General features: G+C 37.6%; 4 protein-coding genes across 4 annotated transcripts in view; 2 read left to right on the forward strand and 2 right to left on the reverse strand.

The window, feature by feature from the left end:
- Positions 1-185: 185 nt before the first annotated feature.
- Positions 186-8,218, forward strand: amrt (amaretto). Its single transcript, XM_068366913.1, has 4 exons — positions 186-396; positions 3,856-3,943; positions 4,472-4,587; positions 8,002-8,218. The coding sequence occupies exons 1-4, from the start codon at positions 245-247 to the stop codon at positions 8,213-8,215; spliced, it is 570 nt and encodes a 189-aa protein (XP_068223014.1). The 5' UTR covers positions 186-244; the 3' UTR covers positions 8,216-8,218.
- A 145-nt stretch (positions 8,219-8,363) lies between these two features.
- Positions 8,364-9,707, forward strand: LOC137634490 (RNA-binding protein 41-like). The gene has a single exon (XM_068366912.1). It carries the CDS (start codon positions 8,364-8,366, stop codon positions 9,633-9,635), a length of 1,272 nt encoding a protein of 423 aa, XP_068223013.1. The 3' UTR covers positions 9,636-9,707.
- A 2,933-nt stretch (positions 9,708-12,640) lies between these two features.
- On the reverse strand, positions 12,641-18,181 carry LOC137634400 (gastrula zinc finger protein XlCGF46.1-like; the record flags this gene model as incomplete). Its single annotated transcript, XM_068366796.1, has 1 exon — positions 12,641-18,181. A coding segment is annotated over one exon (1,521 nt), but the record flags the coding sequence as incomplete, so codon positions are not given.
- The window catches only part of LOC137634532 (uncharacterized), a 29,428-nt gene continuing 29,030 nt past the window's right edge, over positions 18,153-18,550 (reverse strand). Inside the window, exon 3 of the mRNA XM_068366984.1 lies at positions 18,153-18,531. Coding sequence (XP_068223085.1) covers positions 18,232-18,531 — 300 coding nt within the window. The 3' untranslated portion in view covers positions 18,153-18,231. The remainder of the gene's footprint in view (positions 18,532-18,550) is intronic.

Below are 18,550 nucleotides of genomic sequence, written 5' to 3' on the forward strand. Positions count from 1 at the left end.
AAGGTCGAAAGATGGCAGCACTTTTAACATTCTAGCAAACCTTTCTTGTTCATCAACACATTATATTATTTAAGAATACTGCTAATTATTATAAATTGCCCACTTTATGTCTTAAAATGTTTAATAAATATTTATTCAAAAGCTGTATATGACCACGTACTGCGTCCATAAACTTTATATCTTTATTATTGAACTTGTAACAATTCGGCGATGTTGGTATTTCTGTACTCCAGTGTTTACAATCATGAAGGAGAATTTGTATTATTCGGCAATTCTTTTATTGATTGTGATTTCTCTTTGCCGATTAGTTTCAAGTGAAGCGGTTTCTTCAGGTGACAGTACCACTTCGTCTGATATATGTATTCCTCATTCACCGAAAGTTAATTGTTCATATTTGTAAGTTAATTTGCTTTTGTTTTGAAGTGACAAGTCACGTTAGGGATTGAGAAAAGTCATAAGCTACGGTAAGGGCACTTGCCCAAGAATACCTTACTTTACTGGTAGGCAAATTGCAAATGATTTCAGTTTTGGTATTTTCTGGAAGGTCCAGTAAATAAGAGATAAAGAAAATTATGAAATTTCTGTATGTTGGATGCGAAAAAACAGTGCCTCTTTAAAGTATTTCCTAACCACCCAACCAAACCTTTCCCAACCTAGGTTGTAGGGTCTAACCGTACGTTTATTTCCATGCCCAAAATTAAGACAATTAAAGGAGCAAGATATTAGCTAAAGTACATTGCAAAATCCTAGCAGGAAGCTGGTTGTATACATAAGTAGGACAATGCATCGGAAAGAAGTCAAAATTAGAAATACCAAACTCGCCACAATAGGTTGCCATAATTGATAGTAAGGTATTATCCCTAGTGATTACAAGGTAAGATGGGGTAAAATTAGAGATAAGGATTTTTTAATGAAAAGGTTGTTTTTGGTACAAGTAAAAATGCTCATTAACAGTAATGAATAAGCTTAAAAGCTTTCAAACTATTAAGTGATAGAGTACTTACAAACTAATGTTGCGGAGTGAGTAGTTAGGAACCATGGGGCACTCGCCTTCAAGATTCCTCCTCCATAAACCTAACTCGCAAAGCCATGTAAGCACATTTGATGTTTCTTTATCATTTAAGCGAGCATTTTCTATGGCCTGTAACAACTCATGAAGTTTTGCTGTGATGTATATTTTTTATTCAACTAATAGGTTAATCTAGTCTTTGCTCATTACCAAACCCATTTCCTCTGCCAGTTGTGGATAATATGCAGCCTAGGGACATCTGCACATCCTGGCAAATAATGAGGTTTTCTCCCAGCTCAGAGATGTGAAGTATATCATATATTGAAACAGCCAGTGGCTTTATTCAAGTTCTGCCTTGTTCTATTAATTGGCAGTATATATTTAGAACAACTACTTTTCTCAGTTATGAGGTTTTATCACTTCCAGTCGAATCTCAGATCACAGATGAACATTTAGGAAATCGTCTCAGGAATGTAACTTCAAATGTTCCTTAAAGTTTTAACCAAATTTTCAGAGGCATCGAGACATAACGACACATTAAACATTATAATGGAAGTGAAATGTACCCATAAGCATTTATAATTTTCATTTAATTCATCTATGTTATAAATTCCTATTCTTTCGTACTAATTTTTATTCTGTTGTCCAGTTGTCTATTGAAATTGCTGTTTGCTATAAATGCAAGTACAGTACTGTATTGTAATTATGGTACAGTAAAAAAAAAAAAAATCATTTCTTTCTATGAGAATTCAAATTTGTTCCCACACATAATACAAACCTTTGACCTTTAATAGGAGTATGACATCAGTGAAGCTAGAATGGCCATTAAGTTTTTAATGAGGTAAACACTGCTGGGTGGTGGGGAAACCCCACCCACCCGACAGGTAGCTCTATTTTCACTTTAACTTTGGTTGTCAATCAGCACGTTGATAATGTCGGCTCCTTGGTTGGACATGCAGTTTGTTTCCTGGGAAACCTGTCAAAGGGTGTGGCCGGTATACGAGTAAGTCGGGAGTTGACCCCCATCAACTTTGTAGCTGCTGCAGGGGACAGGACTGTTTGCATGATTCCCCCTGTTCTGATTGTAGGGAGTGGCCTCTGAGACAGTGTTCTGAGTTTGCGAAGAAGAGAAAGAAGTATAAAAGAGATTCTTCAGACTATCTAGCACCTTCATCCCACTGAGACTTTGTCCATTGGAGGAAGTAAGAAGAATGGAGCCCCTGCCCTTCCCTGAGGGAGTTCTTTGCATTCACTAGTGAGGTAATGACTCTCTACCTCATACCCAAAGTTCTCCTGCTGTTGTATTGGCTGACGACCCTCACAATGACCTGGACATAGGTGTGCTCCCTGTCAGGAAAGAAGCTCCTAGAGGTTCTTGCAGCTGCTGACATTCGGCAGTCTTTGTGCCCTATTACTGATTCCCCTTTGCCTGCAGAGGAGAGCTGTGTGGTGACACCTGGATGTGTCCTTGCTTGCTGCCACCCTAGTTGCTGAAGGACTGTCTGCTGCCAGGTACTCATCCTCGGTGAAGGAGAAGTGTGGTCTCTCCCCCCTCACCTGCTTCCTGCTTTGTCTGTTTGTGTGCTTTCTTCTTCCCCAGCTGAAGAGCTGCCTGTCGCCAGGAAGAAGAGAAGTTCTCTAAGGTATAGGATGACTGATTTTGAGAATTCTCTTGAGTCTTCTCATCTGCATGGTTTTATAGTAGCAGCAGCATTGTACCAAAGCCTTCCTCCCAAGAAAGCGTCAATTTATGGTGCTCAAATGCTAAGACCGTTGCATCAAGTGCCAAGTCTCACAAGAGACCCGTCACCAAAAGAAGCTAGTTTCATTCTTTAAGGTGAAAGGCTACTGCTCGGGATTTTATATGGAAGGGTGTGGATTCTTTTGCCTGATGGGAGCTTTCGATGTACAGTATATCAGAAATAGTTATCAAGCTCTTTTGATAGAAAAGGATCTCGTCTAAAGTATAAATATGGTTTAAATCTGAAGAGAAAAAGTTGAGTGACTTACTTCTTTTACCTTTCTTTATTTTTTTCAATAAACATTGATGACTGTGCCCCGTCCTCTAAGTTAGTAACTATTCCTAATTTCTTGAAGGTCATAGTCATTTGTATTTTGGAGATGATGAACAGCAGTAGTGATAGAGAATTTTCATAGAGGATTCCTCATTGGGTGTTTATCTCTGCCAATGCGGTTCGTGATGCTGTTATGGCCGTTTTCCAGTGCTATATTGTATTGAAGAGTAAGGTTACTTAGTTGTCTGCTGCTCCATATATCCTGAAATACTAAATCAGCTATATCAAAGGCTTCCCTTAAAACAATTCATGTCATTCATAGGCTTTTCTTCCTTTTTTTCACAATTCTTCATCACCATCTTATTCACTAAGAGATGGTCTTTGGTTCCTTTGTACAGTAATTCCTTTGGCATCCTTTCTGTTCCTTGGGTATGGTGTTTGCATCCTCCTGGCAGTTGTACTACTCCCAATTCATGATTCCCATTATTATTTCCCACCTGACTGGAATTTGTTTGATAGGTTACACATTACTAATTGCATTGCCTTTTCTCTCTCTTCGTATTGCTGATGATTTGCCTATCGCCTTCCAGTGTAGTATATCATTGTTTTACACATTTCTGTAGCATCTGAATGACCTTAGAGTTCTTCAGCCAGCATTCTCGCCTACCATCAAGTCCTTAGTATAACCTGTAATCTAGTTAACCCAATTGATCTCATACTCTCTAAGTTGTAATGCCAACATCTGTTATTATTACTATTTTTGTTATTATTACTACTGTTGTTTTAAATATTATCATTAGTATCATGTCTAATTTCACCTACATTTGACAGGCCATTGGAATTTTTATCATGTGAGGAGCCTGTGTATCATTACGGCAATCAGTCTGCTAGAGACGAGGAAGGCCATGGCTGTGTATTTGTAAGTATTGTACTATGTTTACAGTATTTATTTTACGTTAACTGGTTAATGTACAACATCCTGAACTTTGCATCAATGCAATCCTCGCACACTCAAGAAGAATAACGTTTTCACCTGATTAGGTTTGCATCTAGATTCCTCGCACCCCTGGTGGCAGTGAAGTTTTTGGTCCATTTATTTTAATTTTTTATGCCAAAATTTGATTTGTTCCTACATGGATACAAAATGAAGTAAATCCTGTAAGTCATGTACCCCATAAATTGTTGAAGAGAAAAAAGTAAAGATATAACCCTCTTTGCTAGCTTAAAATATTTTTTAATGATTTTGAAACGGTAAACGACTACATTTTTCTGGTTGTATATACTATTTTTTTTTTAAATAGAACTTGCATAAGAAGGCCCAGACTTCTCTTCTATGTTTAACTATTGTTGTAGAGTTATCTCTTTGATTAGAGATCAAGGACAATAGGGTTTTGATTGCCACACCACTGACAATAAGTAAATATAAATTCACTTTACTATTTTACAGTTTGGAGGACAGCGTTATGAAGATGTCGAAATTACCAAAGTCTGGTGTAAAGTGTTAGATGGCATAGACTGCTGTGGCGAGAAGAGATTTTTACGAGATGGTGTTCCATGCATCAAGTAAGTTGTGGTCTTTAGTAAAACCTTTGTGTGTTGTTATTATTATTATTACTTGCTAAGCTACAACCCTAGTTGGAAAAGCAGGATGATATAAGCCCAGGGGCTCCAACAGGGATAATAGCCCAGTGAGGAAAGGAAATAAGGAAAACTAAAATATTTTAAAAAGAGTAACAGCATTAAAATAAACATCTCCTTTATAAATTATATAAACTTTAACAAAACAAAAGGAAGAGAAATTAGATAGAATAGTGTGCCCGAGTGTACCCTCAAGCAAGAGAACCTCTAACTCAAGAGAGTGGAAGACCATGGTACAGAGGGTATGGCACTACCCAAGACTAGAGAACAATGGTTTGATTTTGGAGTGTCCTCCTAGAAGAGCTGCTTACCATAGCTAAAGAGTCTCTTCTACCCTTAGAAAAAGGAAAATGGCCACTGATATTTGAAGCATTCTGGACATTTTTGCTAAATGTACTCATCCATATTGCTTTAAGTTTTCAAACATTACTTTATCTGTAGCTTAGTAAGGTATGTTATCAAAGAGAAAATTAAATACTTTTGCAGAGAAAATATTTGTTTCTACAAAAATACAAACTTTTGTCCTTAAATAGGCGGAAGGCACCTATTAAAACTTTTAACGAGGGGTACAGTAATACTGTGCCGTCTTTATGTTGGCTCAATATACATACCAAGTACAGGCCAGGGCCTATCAGCCTACTCATCCCCTATGATGGACAGGTAGGGGTTTCCTGTTGTCAGGTCGGCTCAATATACATACCAAGTACAGGCCAGGGCCTATCAGCCTACTCATCCCCTATGATGGACAGGTAGGGGTTTCCTGTTGTCATGTCGGCTCAATATACATACCAAGTACAGGCCAGGGCCTATCAGCCTACTCATCCCCTATGATGGACAGGTAGGGGTTTCCTGTTGTCATGTCGGCTCAATATACATACCAAGTACAGGCCAGGGCCTATCAGCCTACTCATCCCCTATGATGGACAGGTAGGGGTTTCCTGTTGTCATGTCCCATGCTACTGTATAGAACCAGGGAGACTGACTTGTTCCAGGGAAGAAAAATAACAAAGCAGTAAGTATCCCTATTTAAAGAATGAAAGGTTTGTATACACACAAGAACAAAGAACAAATAACATATTTGCAAAGTAACTGGTATTTTTCCTTTTTGTACAAAGACGAGAAAGCAATGGATATCAAATGATATGTGGGATACTTTAAAAGGAGATAAAGACAAGTAGAATGTTGAAAATTTTCTAGGAAGTAATGAAAATTACAAGGTAGAGCATACTAAGCATTCCAGTATTAATAGTGAGGTCAAAAGAGTAACTAGGAATGACTGGAGATAATATTTAGACAGTAAAGCAGATGCGGCTGACAAAGCTATGAATTCAGGAGGTGGCTATGGTGTAAGAATTGCTCATAGAATTATTAATGAAATCTCTACTGGCGCAAAGAAGAAGAATATACCCATCAAAAAGAGAGATGGATCTGTTATAACAACAGAAGATGAAGAAAGGCAACGTTAGATGGAACACTTTAGTGAGGTTATCAATAGGATATGAAGTGAATAATTTGATTGCTATACCTGAAGCTGATGAAGATCTTGATGTGCCCATGAATGAATTCCGTTTGTTTGAAGTCGAAGCTATCATTAAACAACTCGAGAGATGGAAAGCCCCTGGATACGATGGAATAACTGCTTAGATGATACTGGCTGAAAATGAAGTGACCCCAAAAATACTTACAAGATTATTTTGTAGAATGCCACGTTCTACAAAACCTGATGAATGGGGGTTAGGAATGTTGATGAAAATGGCAAAAAAAGGAGACCTGACCGATTGCAATAATTACAGAGGCATTACACTTATGTCAAGTTATGAAAATATATGGTATGCTTTTTCTAGAGACTGGAGAGAAAGATTGATGAAAAGCTGTGAGATGAACAAGCAGGATTTAGAAAAGGTAGTTGTACTGACCAAATTTTCATTTGAGACCTTGTACAGCAATGCGAAGAATATAGAAAAACACTTTTGATGGCATTTGTGGACTATGGAAACAGCCTTTGATAGTGTGCACTGGCTAATTTTGGGGAGGGCCCTGTGTTATTATGGAATTCCACCTGATGATTAAGACTGTTCATGGGCATAGCAAGTGCAAAGTTAATGTTAATGGAGTCCTATCAAATGAATTTCCAGTTTACAGCGGAGTACTCCAAGGGAATGTGTTGTCACTTATATTGTTTATCCTCCTCATGGATTTTGCAATGCGTAGAACAGTCGGAGAAGGATTGGACTGGATTGGTAATAGGAAATTAATAGCAGACCTAGAGTATGCTGATGATGCTGTCCTTATTAGCAGAACACCACAGGATTTGGAATGATTGCTTACTAGAATGCATGAAATATCATATGAGGTTGGGCTCAAGATAAATAGAAGAAAGACAGATGAAGAGAACGTAGTATGCAATGGACGATGAAATGTCATTGGAAGGAGAAAGGATTATTGAGGTAGAATCATTTAAGTATATAGGAACTATGATCTCCAATGCAAGGTCTTCAGAATTAGAGTTCAGTGAAAGATTGATAAAAGCAAATCAGACAATGTCCAGGTTAAGTCAAATTTGAAAATCAAATCGCCGGAAATTAAATAAAAATATCAGACTACTGTATATATCAGTTTAATGAGATCGGTGTTACTATACGGACAGGAGTCATGGTATGACAGTGAAACAATCTCCATTAGATTTAGTAGATTTGAGAACAAAGCCCTCCGAAGAATATAAGAAGTTAAATGGCAAAACAGGAAAAGAAATGAAACTATAAGAAATTACCCGAGTGCTGTATGTGAATAAGCTCATGATGAGGGGTAGATGGAGACGGTTTAGGCATGGGCTTCGCACTCACCAAGAGAGATTAGATCACCAAACATTTAGCTGGGCTCCACAAGGCACTAGAAGAGTTGGAAGACCCAGGCCAACATGGCTGAGGACTATGAAGCATGAAGTAGATGATGAATGGAGAAGTATCGAATTAAAAGCTCAAGATAAGAGACGACTGGCGAAATCTAACCGAGGCTCTTTGTGTCAATAGGCGTATGAGGAGATGGTAATGATGATATACAAACCTGAGTCCTTTAAAGTTAAGTTTACCACCTCAACCACCCCTATCAGTTCAAAGCGAAACTTCAAAAGTGAAAGTATGCGATCACTACTTATCATAACTACCTTGTTAACAAATTCAATGGTTGTTCCAGCTCTGCTATAGAAACTCCCTATTTTTTTTAAAGACTGGTTTATATAGATAATAAAAATTGAAAATTATCTTTAAATTGTGTATTTTTTAGTCATGGCCTTTCCTGAGCTGGAAGGATATTGATAGTTTGTCTTAATTATCTTTACAGGTATAATGGACATTATTTCGTTACGACACTCATCTACAGTGTGCTACTAGGATTCCTGGGGATGGATCGATTCTGTTTGGGACAGACTGGAACAGCAGTTGGAAAACTTCTGACCCTGGGTGGTGTTGGTATTTGGTGGATTGTTGATATAGTTTTATTAATAACAGGTTCTTTAACACCTGAAGATGGCAGTAACTGGAATCCGTATGTGTGATAAGTTTTTGTTAAAGTAATATTTTACGTGTAATTTTTGTAATTATTTTGATATGAACAAGATTCTCACTTGTATACATTATTACACAGTGACACTTTTGGTGTGAGATTTTGTATTGAAATACAGGTATAATTCAAAATTGAAAACCATGGCATCACTTACCGATTCCAATGCTGTAAAGTATAGGCATTTAGGTCAGGAGGAATTACAAGAAAAAGAAAAGGTAGAAACTTTGAGAGACAAGATTCTTAAAGGTTACTTGCAGAAGCAGTTGAGAACTCATGAATCATTAGAAGATTGTAAAAGAAACCAGAGGATCTTTTGCCAAGCTTCTGTAGAACAATCTTTTACAGCAAACACTGAGGGATTGACATCTTACAATGATTTCAAAGAACTTCAGAGTTCTTTAGATGTTAAACAAGTCTTAAGGTCGTGTGGACTTTCAGAAGATGAAATAAAATTGTTGCAAAATGAAGGGGAAGACTCAAGTAGTGAATCACCAGTGGCAAGAAAAGAAAGGTTAAGAATTATTGAAGAGAAACTTCAAAGCCGACAACAACAGCTAGATTCGTCTTCAGTGGAATTTGAGCAATTCAGTGGGGCTATTCCTTTAAATCGCCATGATTTTGAGGAAGAAATTAATTCTATTCCCACCAATGAAAAAGCTGATAAGTTGACTGCGTGTCTTGTTCGTTTACAGCCACATCATGATGACAGTATCCCAGCTGATCATCCTATTAATCATATTAAGGAAATTGCTGAAGAGCTTTTTCCAAGTAAGAGTGATACTGACACAGACAAGACAAACTTGAAAAAAAGGAATTGCAACTGGATATCCACTGAAGAAAGTCAAAGTAAGTGTGGAAAATTTGAAGTGAAGCATATTTACTTGAAAGAGAAACCAAAGTCATTTTGGGACATGAAAGAAATACCAAAAATTATTGAGAGCTGTGAAGTACAAGGAAACAGAAAAGCCACCATTGGGACAAGTGAAGTGGAAGACAAACTCGTTGTAAGGAAACAGGAAAAAGTGATAAAGTGTAATGCATCAAAGCCATTTGTACTTACACTTGAAGATAAGGAACTTATTCCCCTAGAGTTGATAAAGTCAAATAAAAAGACTTTGGACGAGTTGAGAGGGATGGAGAAGTTTAAAAATTACAAGGAAGGAGAACCATCAGGAACGTTATATATTAAAAATTTATCGCACAAAACTAGTCCACATGATCTTGCTTCCTTCTTGGGCCACTTTGAGTCTAAAACAGGGCCCAAAATTCTTTATAGAATATTGAATGGCCGTATGAGGGGACAAGCTTTTGTCACATTCCACGATAAAAGTACAGCAGAGGTTGCTTTGAAAACGTGTAATGGGTATATTTTACATGGTAGGCCTGTTATTATGGAATTTAGTAGACAGTGATGTGTTTACAGTTATATAAATTACAAATTATATTATTTTTTTTCTGTTGGTTGAATAAAAATGTAAAACTCCTGTTTTAACCTGCTTATTACCCCTCTTTTTCAAATGATCATATATTTAACTTTATATCAGGAATGTGGAGGGCTCTCACAAATTGGAAAGTATAGCCACTAGTGTAATTATGATCTTGAATTATTTCCATGAATCTTCCTTTAATACATAGCTGTTTTTCCTTTGGAAGAGACAGCCTCAATTCCTAAATTTAAAGCAGAAAAAGTAAGCTCTACCTATCAGCTGTCATATGCAATGCTTTCCAGTTATGTGAGGCTGCCAACTAGATGGGTGAACACCTCGATTAGATTTATTTGAGGCTATATAGCCTAGCACTAGGGCCTCTGATGCCATTCAGTGTAAAATTGCAACTAGAGTAAAACCGTGAAGTTACACAATGAAGTAAAAGTTAAAAGAGGTTGGAACAATGCAAAGAGTATTAAGTAATGCCTATTGAAAAGGAACAAGTGGGTTGCCCCTCTGAATTTTTGAGGCAAGTAGTACAATGCAGGATCATTCCACCTCTGCCATGGCTAGAGATAGAACCTGGAAGGTAGGTCTAGACTCAATCTGGTTAGAAGATGGAAAGGTATAGACATGTAAGGAAACCCCTACTGGCTGCAAGAGGTAATCTCTATGTTGCTCTCTCCTCTTCCTGGACTGAGCCTACAAGTAAGTATGGAAGCATGAAAGGCCCCGAGCCTAATCCCTTCTGGAGGAAGTAGTTGCTGGGAGTCCTGAACTAGCAATGAACCAGTTGGGCAATCTTCATCTCTGTGTCTTCAGGTGGTATCCTGATCAAAGGCAAAAGAATCTGGGCCTGAATATCCAAGGGGAAAGGCAAATGCTAATAGACAAACTAGACCAAAAGGAGTGTTTCAGATCTGTACATCTGAATACACAGTGGCAGAACACTGGTCTAACAGTCCAGTTCAAAACCCCGTGGGGAGTGACAGTGCCTCACTCGGTTATTACTTTTTGGAACTGTGAGTTCCTAGGTTGTCTTACTTGCTCACACACCTAAATTAAGGACTCAGAAATCTGATAATGGATTTAGGAACGTAAATTACAAGAAAACGATGGATCAGGTCGTGAGTGGTCCCATTCCACGTCTGGAGCTAATCACTGGCCACCATCAAACGACTAAGAAAGGAATGACACTATCATTTCCCTGATAATCACCCCAGCTCAGTGCTCAGAAGCAACACCACTGTCTCCCTTCAAGCCTATCACTGGAAAAGGAAACAAAAATATAAGTAAAATAGTTTTTGAGCAGCAAAATTAACACAAACATGCCACATTAATATGCTGTTCTCATATCACAATCAAAGTACATATTAACCACTTATAAAATGAAATTGTTATCATAAGAAGTTAAGAAATGATAAAAAGATTCACAAAGTTCCATGCCCAATATAACAGTGACAAAGACATGCTAAACCAACAAATGCCAAGGAAAATCTTTAGATAAGCAACTGGGGAAGTGAACACTTGTCACCAACACCTGCAAATACAGTTTCATGTTAACCTTCGACCCAACTATCTTGCACTTATAGATAACCCATACACTCAAAATAAATATTGGTTAGAATTTTGAACAATCATACCATAATAGAAAAAGTTAATAGCACATGGTGTCAGTTGTCCAAAAGACTCCGAATATAGTAAAGTACTCAGGTTGAGATGACATTTTCAATATTCTAATTTATCTTTTTTTTTAATTACTGGGAATATTATCGATACAATTAACACAGCCACGCCTGAAATCCATGAACATATTTTAGAAAATAATTCTTCTATCAAGACATTAATAAAAACCAACCATGACAAGAGTATCCAAAATGTTATATTCATATCTGACTTTATGTGACCGGACATATGGAAACTGAGGGAAAATACCTCACAGGGACCAGAGAGGCTATTCAGCACCAAGGTGCAACTTTGGAAAGAAACCTGTCCTTACACTAAAGTTGAAAACTAAGAAGTTGGAAAGCAAGTGGGAACAGAGATAAAGTAGAAAGCTAGGTAATCGATCCAGCTAGGGGCAGAAGGGATGAGGCAAAGCCCCGTTACGAGTGCCTATAGCACACCATACCATGTACAGTGATGACGCTAACCACCTAGCCTTCCTTCGTGTGAGCATCATTCCTAAAGATAGTCTCTTTTTTTCCAGTTAAAACTTTGATAGATGATAAAATAGGTATTAAAATAGTTTCAAATAAACTAAATACATTAAAAGTTCTAAATTCCAAACAATATATCAAGTATATAACATGTTTTTAAGTTTACATACAGTATCCCAAACATCTACACACTAAGTATTTCATCTCCACTTAAAACCAACAAAGTAACAACTTCCTTCAACAGGTAGATTGGGTTACAATGAAAACAACAGTGACTCTGTACATGACAATTTAATATTTAACTTTTCATAGAAAAGATACAGCACTGTGCTAAGAATTGATTTTTCATAAAATTTAAAAATCTATATTCACTAAATAGCACCTGTACAAGAACATATTGTACTCACTTCAACAGCAACACAATGCATATTAAAATTGAAAGGTATCTTAATAACAGTATTAAATATATATTCATAAATTGACTGACTAGTATTTGGGAGACTAAATTCAGTATCATTTGTCCCAACACTAGTTAACACACAATGAACTCCATTTCAGACAAAAAAAAAAAAAAAATAAATAAAAGCGTCTCAAGGAAGCAACATCTACATACGTACAATATCTGTAGCATCATATAGTCGTCTTTCCTTTTTTGGCTGTTTAGGTTAAAAAAGAACCCTCATCCATCTCTCATTCTGGTGACTTTGGTCTCAAATCAAAGCTAAATTCTTACAAGTTTTATCTCCAAAAACATTAGTTTTAGCTGCCTTAATATTTTGATATGGTGCAAAGCACCTGGAAATTAAGTTAAACCCTTCACATTTTTGTTACTTTTATCACCTATTATTTTACTCTCAACATGTTCATTTGGACATTAATATGATCACCAAAATATAAAAAATTTTTTAATTAACTTTTATTTTCCTTAACAATACAAATCCGAGTCCTTTATTAGGGGTATGCTTTCAGCGTAGCTGGATACGGCTATTAAAACTTTTAATGAGGTGGCAGTAGTTACTGCTGGGTGGCAGGGATGTCTCACCCACCAGACAGGCCACCAAGCCCTCACTTTGACATGCAGAGTTGTTAAGGCAGTAAGTATAACTTATAGGACTAAAGTTTGTATACTGTAGTTAAGAGAAATAAGTATGACTAAAAATTTTAAATTTGTTTTCACACGATTTCAAACTTTCATCCTTTAGTAAGAGACTTGTCCATAGAAGAAGGAAGTTCCTATATCCAAACCAGCTGGTTTACTATTCCAACAACTGTCCAAGCACTAAGGTAATATACAGGAGCGAAAGTGACGACTCCTGTCAATCTCTTAATGATCTGGTCATGAATATGAGACAGGTGTTAGGCTAGCTCACAACAATGAACTGGTAGATGATTAAGAAAAACTCCCACCTACACAGGGAGATCCCGAAGAACATTCAGAGCAGTCCTGATCTCACTATCTCTTGATACCTGTCAGAAGAGGACAGCATTCTTTTATCCTGATCAAGGGTACAAGAGCTGTACGAGATCGAGTGCTGGTAAGAGGAATGTGAACACCTGTATCACGTACCATACAGAGCTGAGTACTTTTCCATAGCATACATGGGAAGAGATTATTGGAGACACAGGTACGCTGATCGGGCATCTTGGACATCTAATCGGGCAACAAGTAGCACTTCATCAAGGGCACTGCATTTGGTACAAGACTGAACACAGGTACAAAAACAGTAGTGTACATGCTCTTCTCGTAAGAAACAGAGCACAAGTAGCAGGTGTGTGAGCACCTGTACCGCTCACCGATACTTAAACAAGGTCTGAACTTATTGGTGCGCTACATGCGCATACCAATGTTAGTTTCCGAAGGGATATTTCAGGGCACGCATTGCTTCTCTCTCTTTTTCTCTCAAAAGCAAGAGATTATCCAAGAAGGAGAAAGAAGGGTGGGGTATTTTATTCCTACTGGTAGTATATGTACTTGTTCTCATGAGAAAAGTGCATAGGTAGCAGGTGTGTGAGCACCTGTATGGAAGATAGATACCTATCCGTTGGTCTTCCTGGACATCTTCCTTGTTGTCTGGTCTCAGAACATGGTAGGATCTCATAAAGAATATTGTGTGAGAGTAGTGATCTGGCATGTGTCGTGCATTCACTCTTAACGAAGCGATGCGGGGGGGATCTAGCATGTAGGGATACAGCATGTGGTGTGTTCCTAGGACTAATGTGGGGATCCAGTGCATGGTACATTATTGAGACTGTATTTGTGAGGATCCCATGCAAGGTGATCTAGTAAAGCCTTCAGGTATGTATAGTGCGCGTTGGTGAACATAGAACTCATAAGTTTATGGCCTTACTAGAAGGCAAAGGTGTGCTCTCTCAAGAAGGTAGCACAAAAAGGTGGGGAGCACGTGTGAACAGGAGAGTTCTCATAGGCATGCACACAGGAAAGCGATTGTGAGTGCACACACAGGAGAACACTTGTGACAGAGGAAACAAGAGACTGCAAGCACAGGATACGGTGCATAAACAGGCGAGGGAGTGTGCACAAGAGAGCTCTCGTGGACAAAACAGGTGAGAGCACCCTCCTGTATAAGACCTTACACAGGAGTTTTCTGCATTGAGAAGTCGTCCTCCTCTTTATCTTATGTGAAGGAAATCAAGGGGACTCTTGGAGCAGCACCGTCTTTCCCACAGAGAGAGAAACGTTAGGAGATATGTGTGCGCAACTCCTATCCATAAGTCTGGATTTATTCATCCACAAAGGGGAAAAGAGGGGTGGAGCTGAACTTCTATGGCAACTGGCTGTATGATGACATGACAGTGAAGCAGAAGTGGAGGAATTTGAAGATTCTCAAGTGTCGTTCAGACCGATAACGACACTCCAGCAGGGAGGAGATCACGGGAACTTCACAAAGAGATGGCACAACCAGATGATACATTCTTAGTGCATCTTTAGGAATGGAAAGACACTGAAAGACGAAGGGCACTACAATACTTCACACTCGTCATCCGTCAAATCTTCTTCCTCCAAAGGTACACATCAATGTCTAAGGATATCCAACTTTCAGAATATATTTTCATCATTGTCACCAGGACAGACAAGCAAGGAATTAAACACCAAACAGAAATGCTGTCTAACAAGAACAAGAATATGGATATCAATAGGTTTGTAAAAATACCTGTCACACAGCTACAATTATCAGAAAGCACCTAGAAATCTAAATATTCCTCACTGACAATGATCTGCAAACAATTATCTAAAAGAAAAAGCAAAAGTTTAAAGCAGCCACCTGAGGTCGCCAGATGTACATCTGTAATATCAGCCAGATGAAAACCTAGCAGTAACTACCGGCAACTCATTAATGTTTTAACTACCGTATCCAACATCACTGAATTCATACTCCTATTAAAAAACAAAGGTTTGTATTCGTGCAGGAACAAAATGCATTATGCTTAATAAAAATTTGAATTCTCTCTCTTTTAACATTTATTTAAAATTACAGTCTCTGTAATCTGTAATAATTAAGCTTATAACTAGAAGAAATCCCTCCTCTGACCACAGGTAACAATGCATATACAGAAAGGGTGAAAGAAATCAATAAAAAAAAACTTTGACAGAAATGCTGCATAAGTGTAAATTTGAATGCCCTTTCCCAGGGTACTTTCAACACCATGCTCAGGTACATACTTTTAGATTGTGTCTTTAAAGTTCCTAGCTTTAACTGTGTCTTGGATCTCCTGGCACACACCCTCAACAGATATAATCATTAATCTACTTCTATGTTCCCACGTCTTAATGATTAAATAACCCTATGGAAGCTACTCCTAGAATATTGTTAACATACAGTATACTGTATATGCGGTCAAACCTTACCATTCATGGGAAGACCCTGGAATTCTATGAAGCAATATTTATGGGTATCTATTCACAATTATATAACTGAAATACAATATAAAATTGAAAAAAAGAAACATGACATTCCTATGCATGGATTTGAAAATTTACTTATACTGTATAACTATATAAGACTTGATTTACTCTCCATTGTTATATAACCAAGTATGCTGTGCTGTCTTGGTCCTATCTAACTCGATGCTTTTGTGTCATTTCCGCTAATGCGCATTCACACTTGGATAAATGTGAATGCACTATAACTTTCAAAGGCAAAAAAGGATTCATTTATAGTACCAAATACAACACAGCATACTCAAGTTATAAAACAAGAGAGAGTAAGTTGAGACTGATACTGTTATACGAGTGAAATTTCAAGCCCTTGTGTAACATTAGCATTTTGTAATTTTTATTCAGTTTTTATAACTGTGAAGGCTTCCTAGATTTGGTTTTCATTTACTTTGAACACTATTACGTTTGTCTTTTCTCTCATGGATGAGGTAAGTTTTTTCCAGTCATAAAAAAATAGGGGATCTGGGAGTGATATTAAGGGTGCAGGAATTGTTCCCTGTTTTTTAACATTCTCTGGTAACTGTTACCTAACCCACCGTAACTAGATAGGTCTGATTATATTCAATTCTAGTTTCACCTCTGTGAACCATATTTTCCACATACCTGTACAAATGTTTTATTATTTAGAAGTTTGCTTCTCAAGTTTAGGAGACAGCCTTTTAGCTTGCTCAGCAATGCACACCAATATGCACCAAGCCTTTAGTTATACTTCTTATAATTGTACCTGTTGGTGTTGCACTTAAAACAAAAAATACAATTAAGTACTACATCAGCGTGCATACTTTTGCATAATGGCTAAGTCCTTGCTCTTTGTCAGGCTACCCTACTAGTACTAAGGCTATATCATAGTAAGATAGTACAGTAATCAAATAGGATGCTACAAATGGATTGTTTTAATTATTCTCTTCAACTTCAAAGACAACAACATAATCATCATTGGTTTCCTGTTGATAACATGTCACCAAGTGAGTTTTAAGGTCCTCTACATCAATAAACACTGATGAGCATTGGCCACATATGTATTTTGTTTCTTCATCATTAGATGCAGTTAACCTTGCACCAGTATGTGGGTTAAATGATGTCCGATCAATGTCCTGAGTTTGTGCAATTTGTAAGTTTTCAGTATTTATTGTATCTGCTATGGGGTCAGCAATGGAAGGTGGAACTTCAACTTCCTTTCCATCCCTTGGTACCTGCAGTATCTGATTATAAGATTTTCTTTCTGCCTTGACAAAGTCACTTACAGACTCTTCACCATTGTCATGCTTTTCCATAGTCTTCACATTGCCTATGTTATCTCCGGCTAATCTGCCTAATGGTGCATACTCACTTGCACATAAGGCACTTTCAACTGGCACTGTGCTCAAATTTCTTTGGTTAAAATGAGTTTTAATGTGAGATGCTAACGTACTGCGCCTAAAAAACATTCGACCACATACAAGGCACTTACGATTCCAATGTTCAGCAAAAGACTGACCAACTTTAATTTTGTGTTCTGATAGCAAATGACTCTTTAGATCATGCAAAGAAGCGCTTGGAACTAGACATATCATGCAGTCATATGGTTTGTCTTTAGAATGAGTTTTCATATGAGACTGTAAATTGGAATAAACTTTGAACTTTTTCTGACACACAAGACAAATGTGAGTTCCTTCTGGATTATGTGATTGCATGTGACGTCGTAAATCCTTGGGTATTTGGAAGACTTTGCTACAAACTGGACATGGAAACTTTTGGTCACCTATCTTATGTTTTCTCAATGAATGTCCAAGAAGAAACTGTTTTGTTTTAAATGTCTTGTCACACAGAGGACACTTGAAGTTTTGTGTGCTGTGAGTCTGACTTATGTGGTTACCGAGTGCCACTTTGCTACTCAGCTTCTCATTACACAAATGACATGTAAACGGCCACCCATCATTGGTACAATCTTCATAACCCTTTGAGTGAAGTAACAAGTGATTGTCCAAACTTGCCTGGGTCTTGTAGCAAGCCCCACATTCCTGACAAACAAATGCATTGCCAGTGCAGTCTCGGTCCTGCATCATGGAATCCTTTGAATGGATTGTCTTTCCATCTGAACAAAAGTTCACACCTGTTGTTTCCTCATGGAATACAAGCATGTGTCTCTTAAGTGCATTCTTTCTTTTAAATCTTTTGTTACATTTCTGACAACAATAAGGTTGCTTGTTTGAATGTCTAACTTCATGCTCTATTAAATGAGCTTTGTGAGGAAATACCTTCGAGCATATTTGACATTTGTGAAGTCGAATAACCTTTTTGTTTTTACTTACTGCATCACTACCTCCCAGAGAATCAACAATGGCTAAACTAAGTTGCTCATTACATTCATTCCCTTCCTCACCTTCCAATTCATTCCTTACTTCTTCTATAACCTCAAAGTTGCAACTACTTTTTATTTCATCTGCCTTCCGTTGGAGGCTGCATCTCTCTCCAAACTGACCTATTATCTGTTGGGGTCTTTCATTTTTTCTACCATCCATAAAGGGGCCTGTGATACATTGAAGTTTTTTTTTACTTCTATTTCTGCTGTTTCTTTTGAGTTCATGCTAAGAAAACTGCACTTCATTGGTCTTTCCAGCTGTTCCTCACCGTTATTTTCTGGATAATTAATGTTAACCTCAGAAGAACTTATGATCTTTGGTGTAATAGCATGGTAATTCTTAACATGTTCATCCAAAGACTTTAGCGAAGTCAATTGCTTACTACAGCTTGAACAAGTGAATTTACATTTAGTAGGACTAACCTCATCTTTCAGAGGCCCG

The sequence above is a fragment of the Palaemon carinicauda genome, chromosome 44 (genome assembly GCF_036898095.1).
Source record: "Palaemon carinicauda isolate YSFRI2023 chromosome 44, ASM3689809v2, whole genome shotgun sequence".
In the NCBI taxonomy this organism is placed as follows: Eukaryota; Metazoa; Arthropoda; class Malacostraca; order Decapoda; family Palaemonidae; genus Palaemon; species Palaemon carinicauda.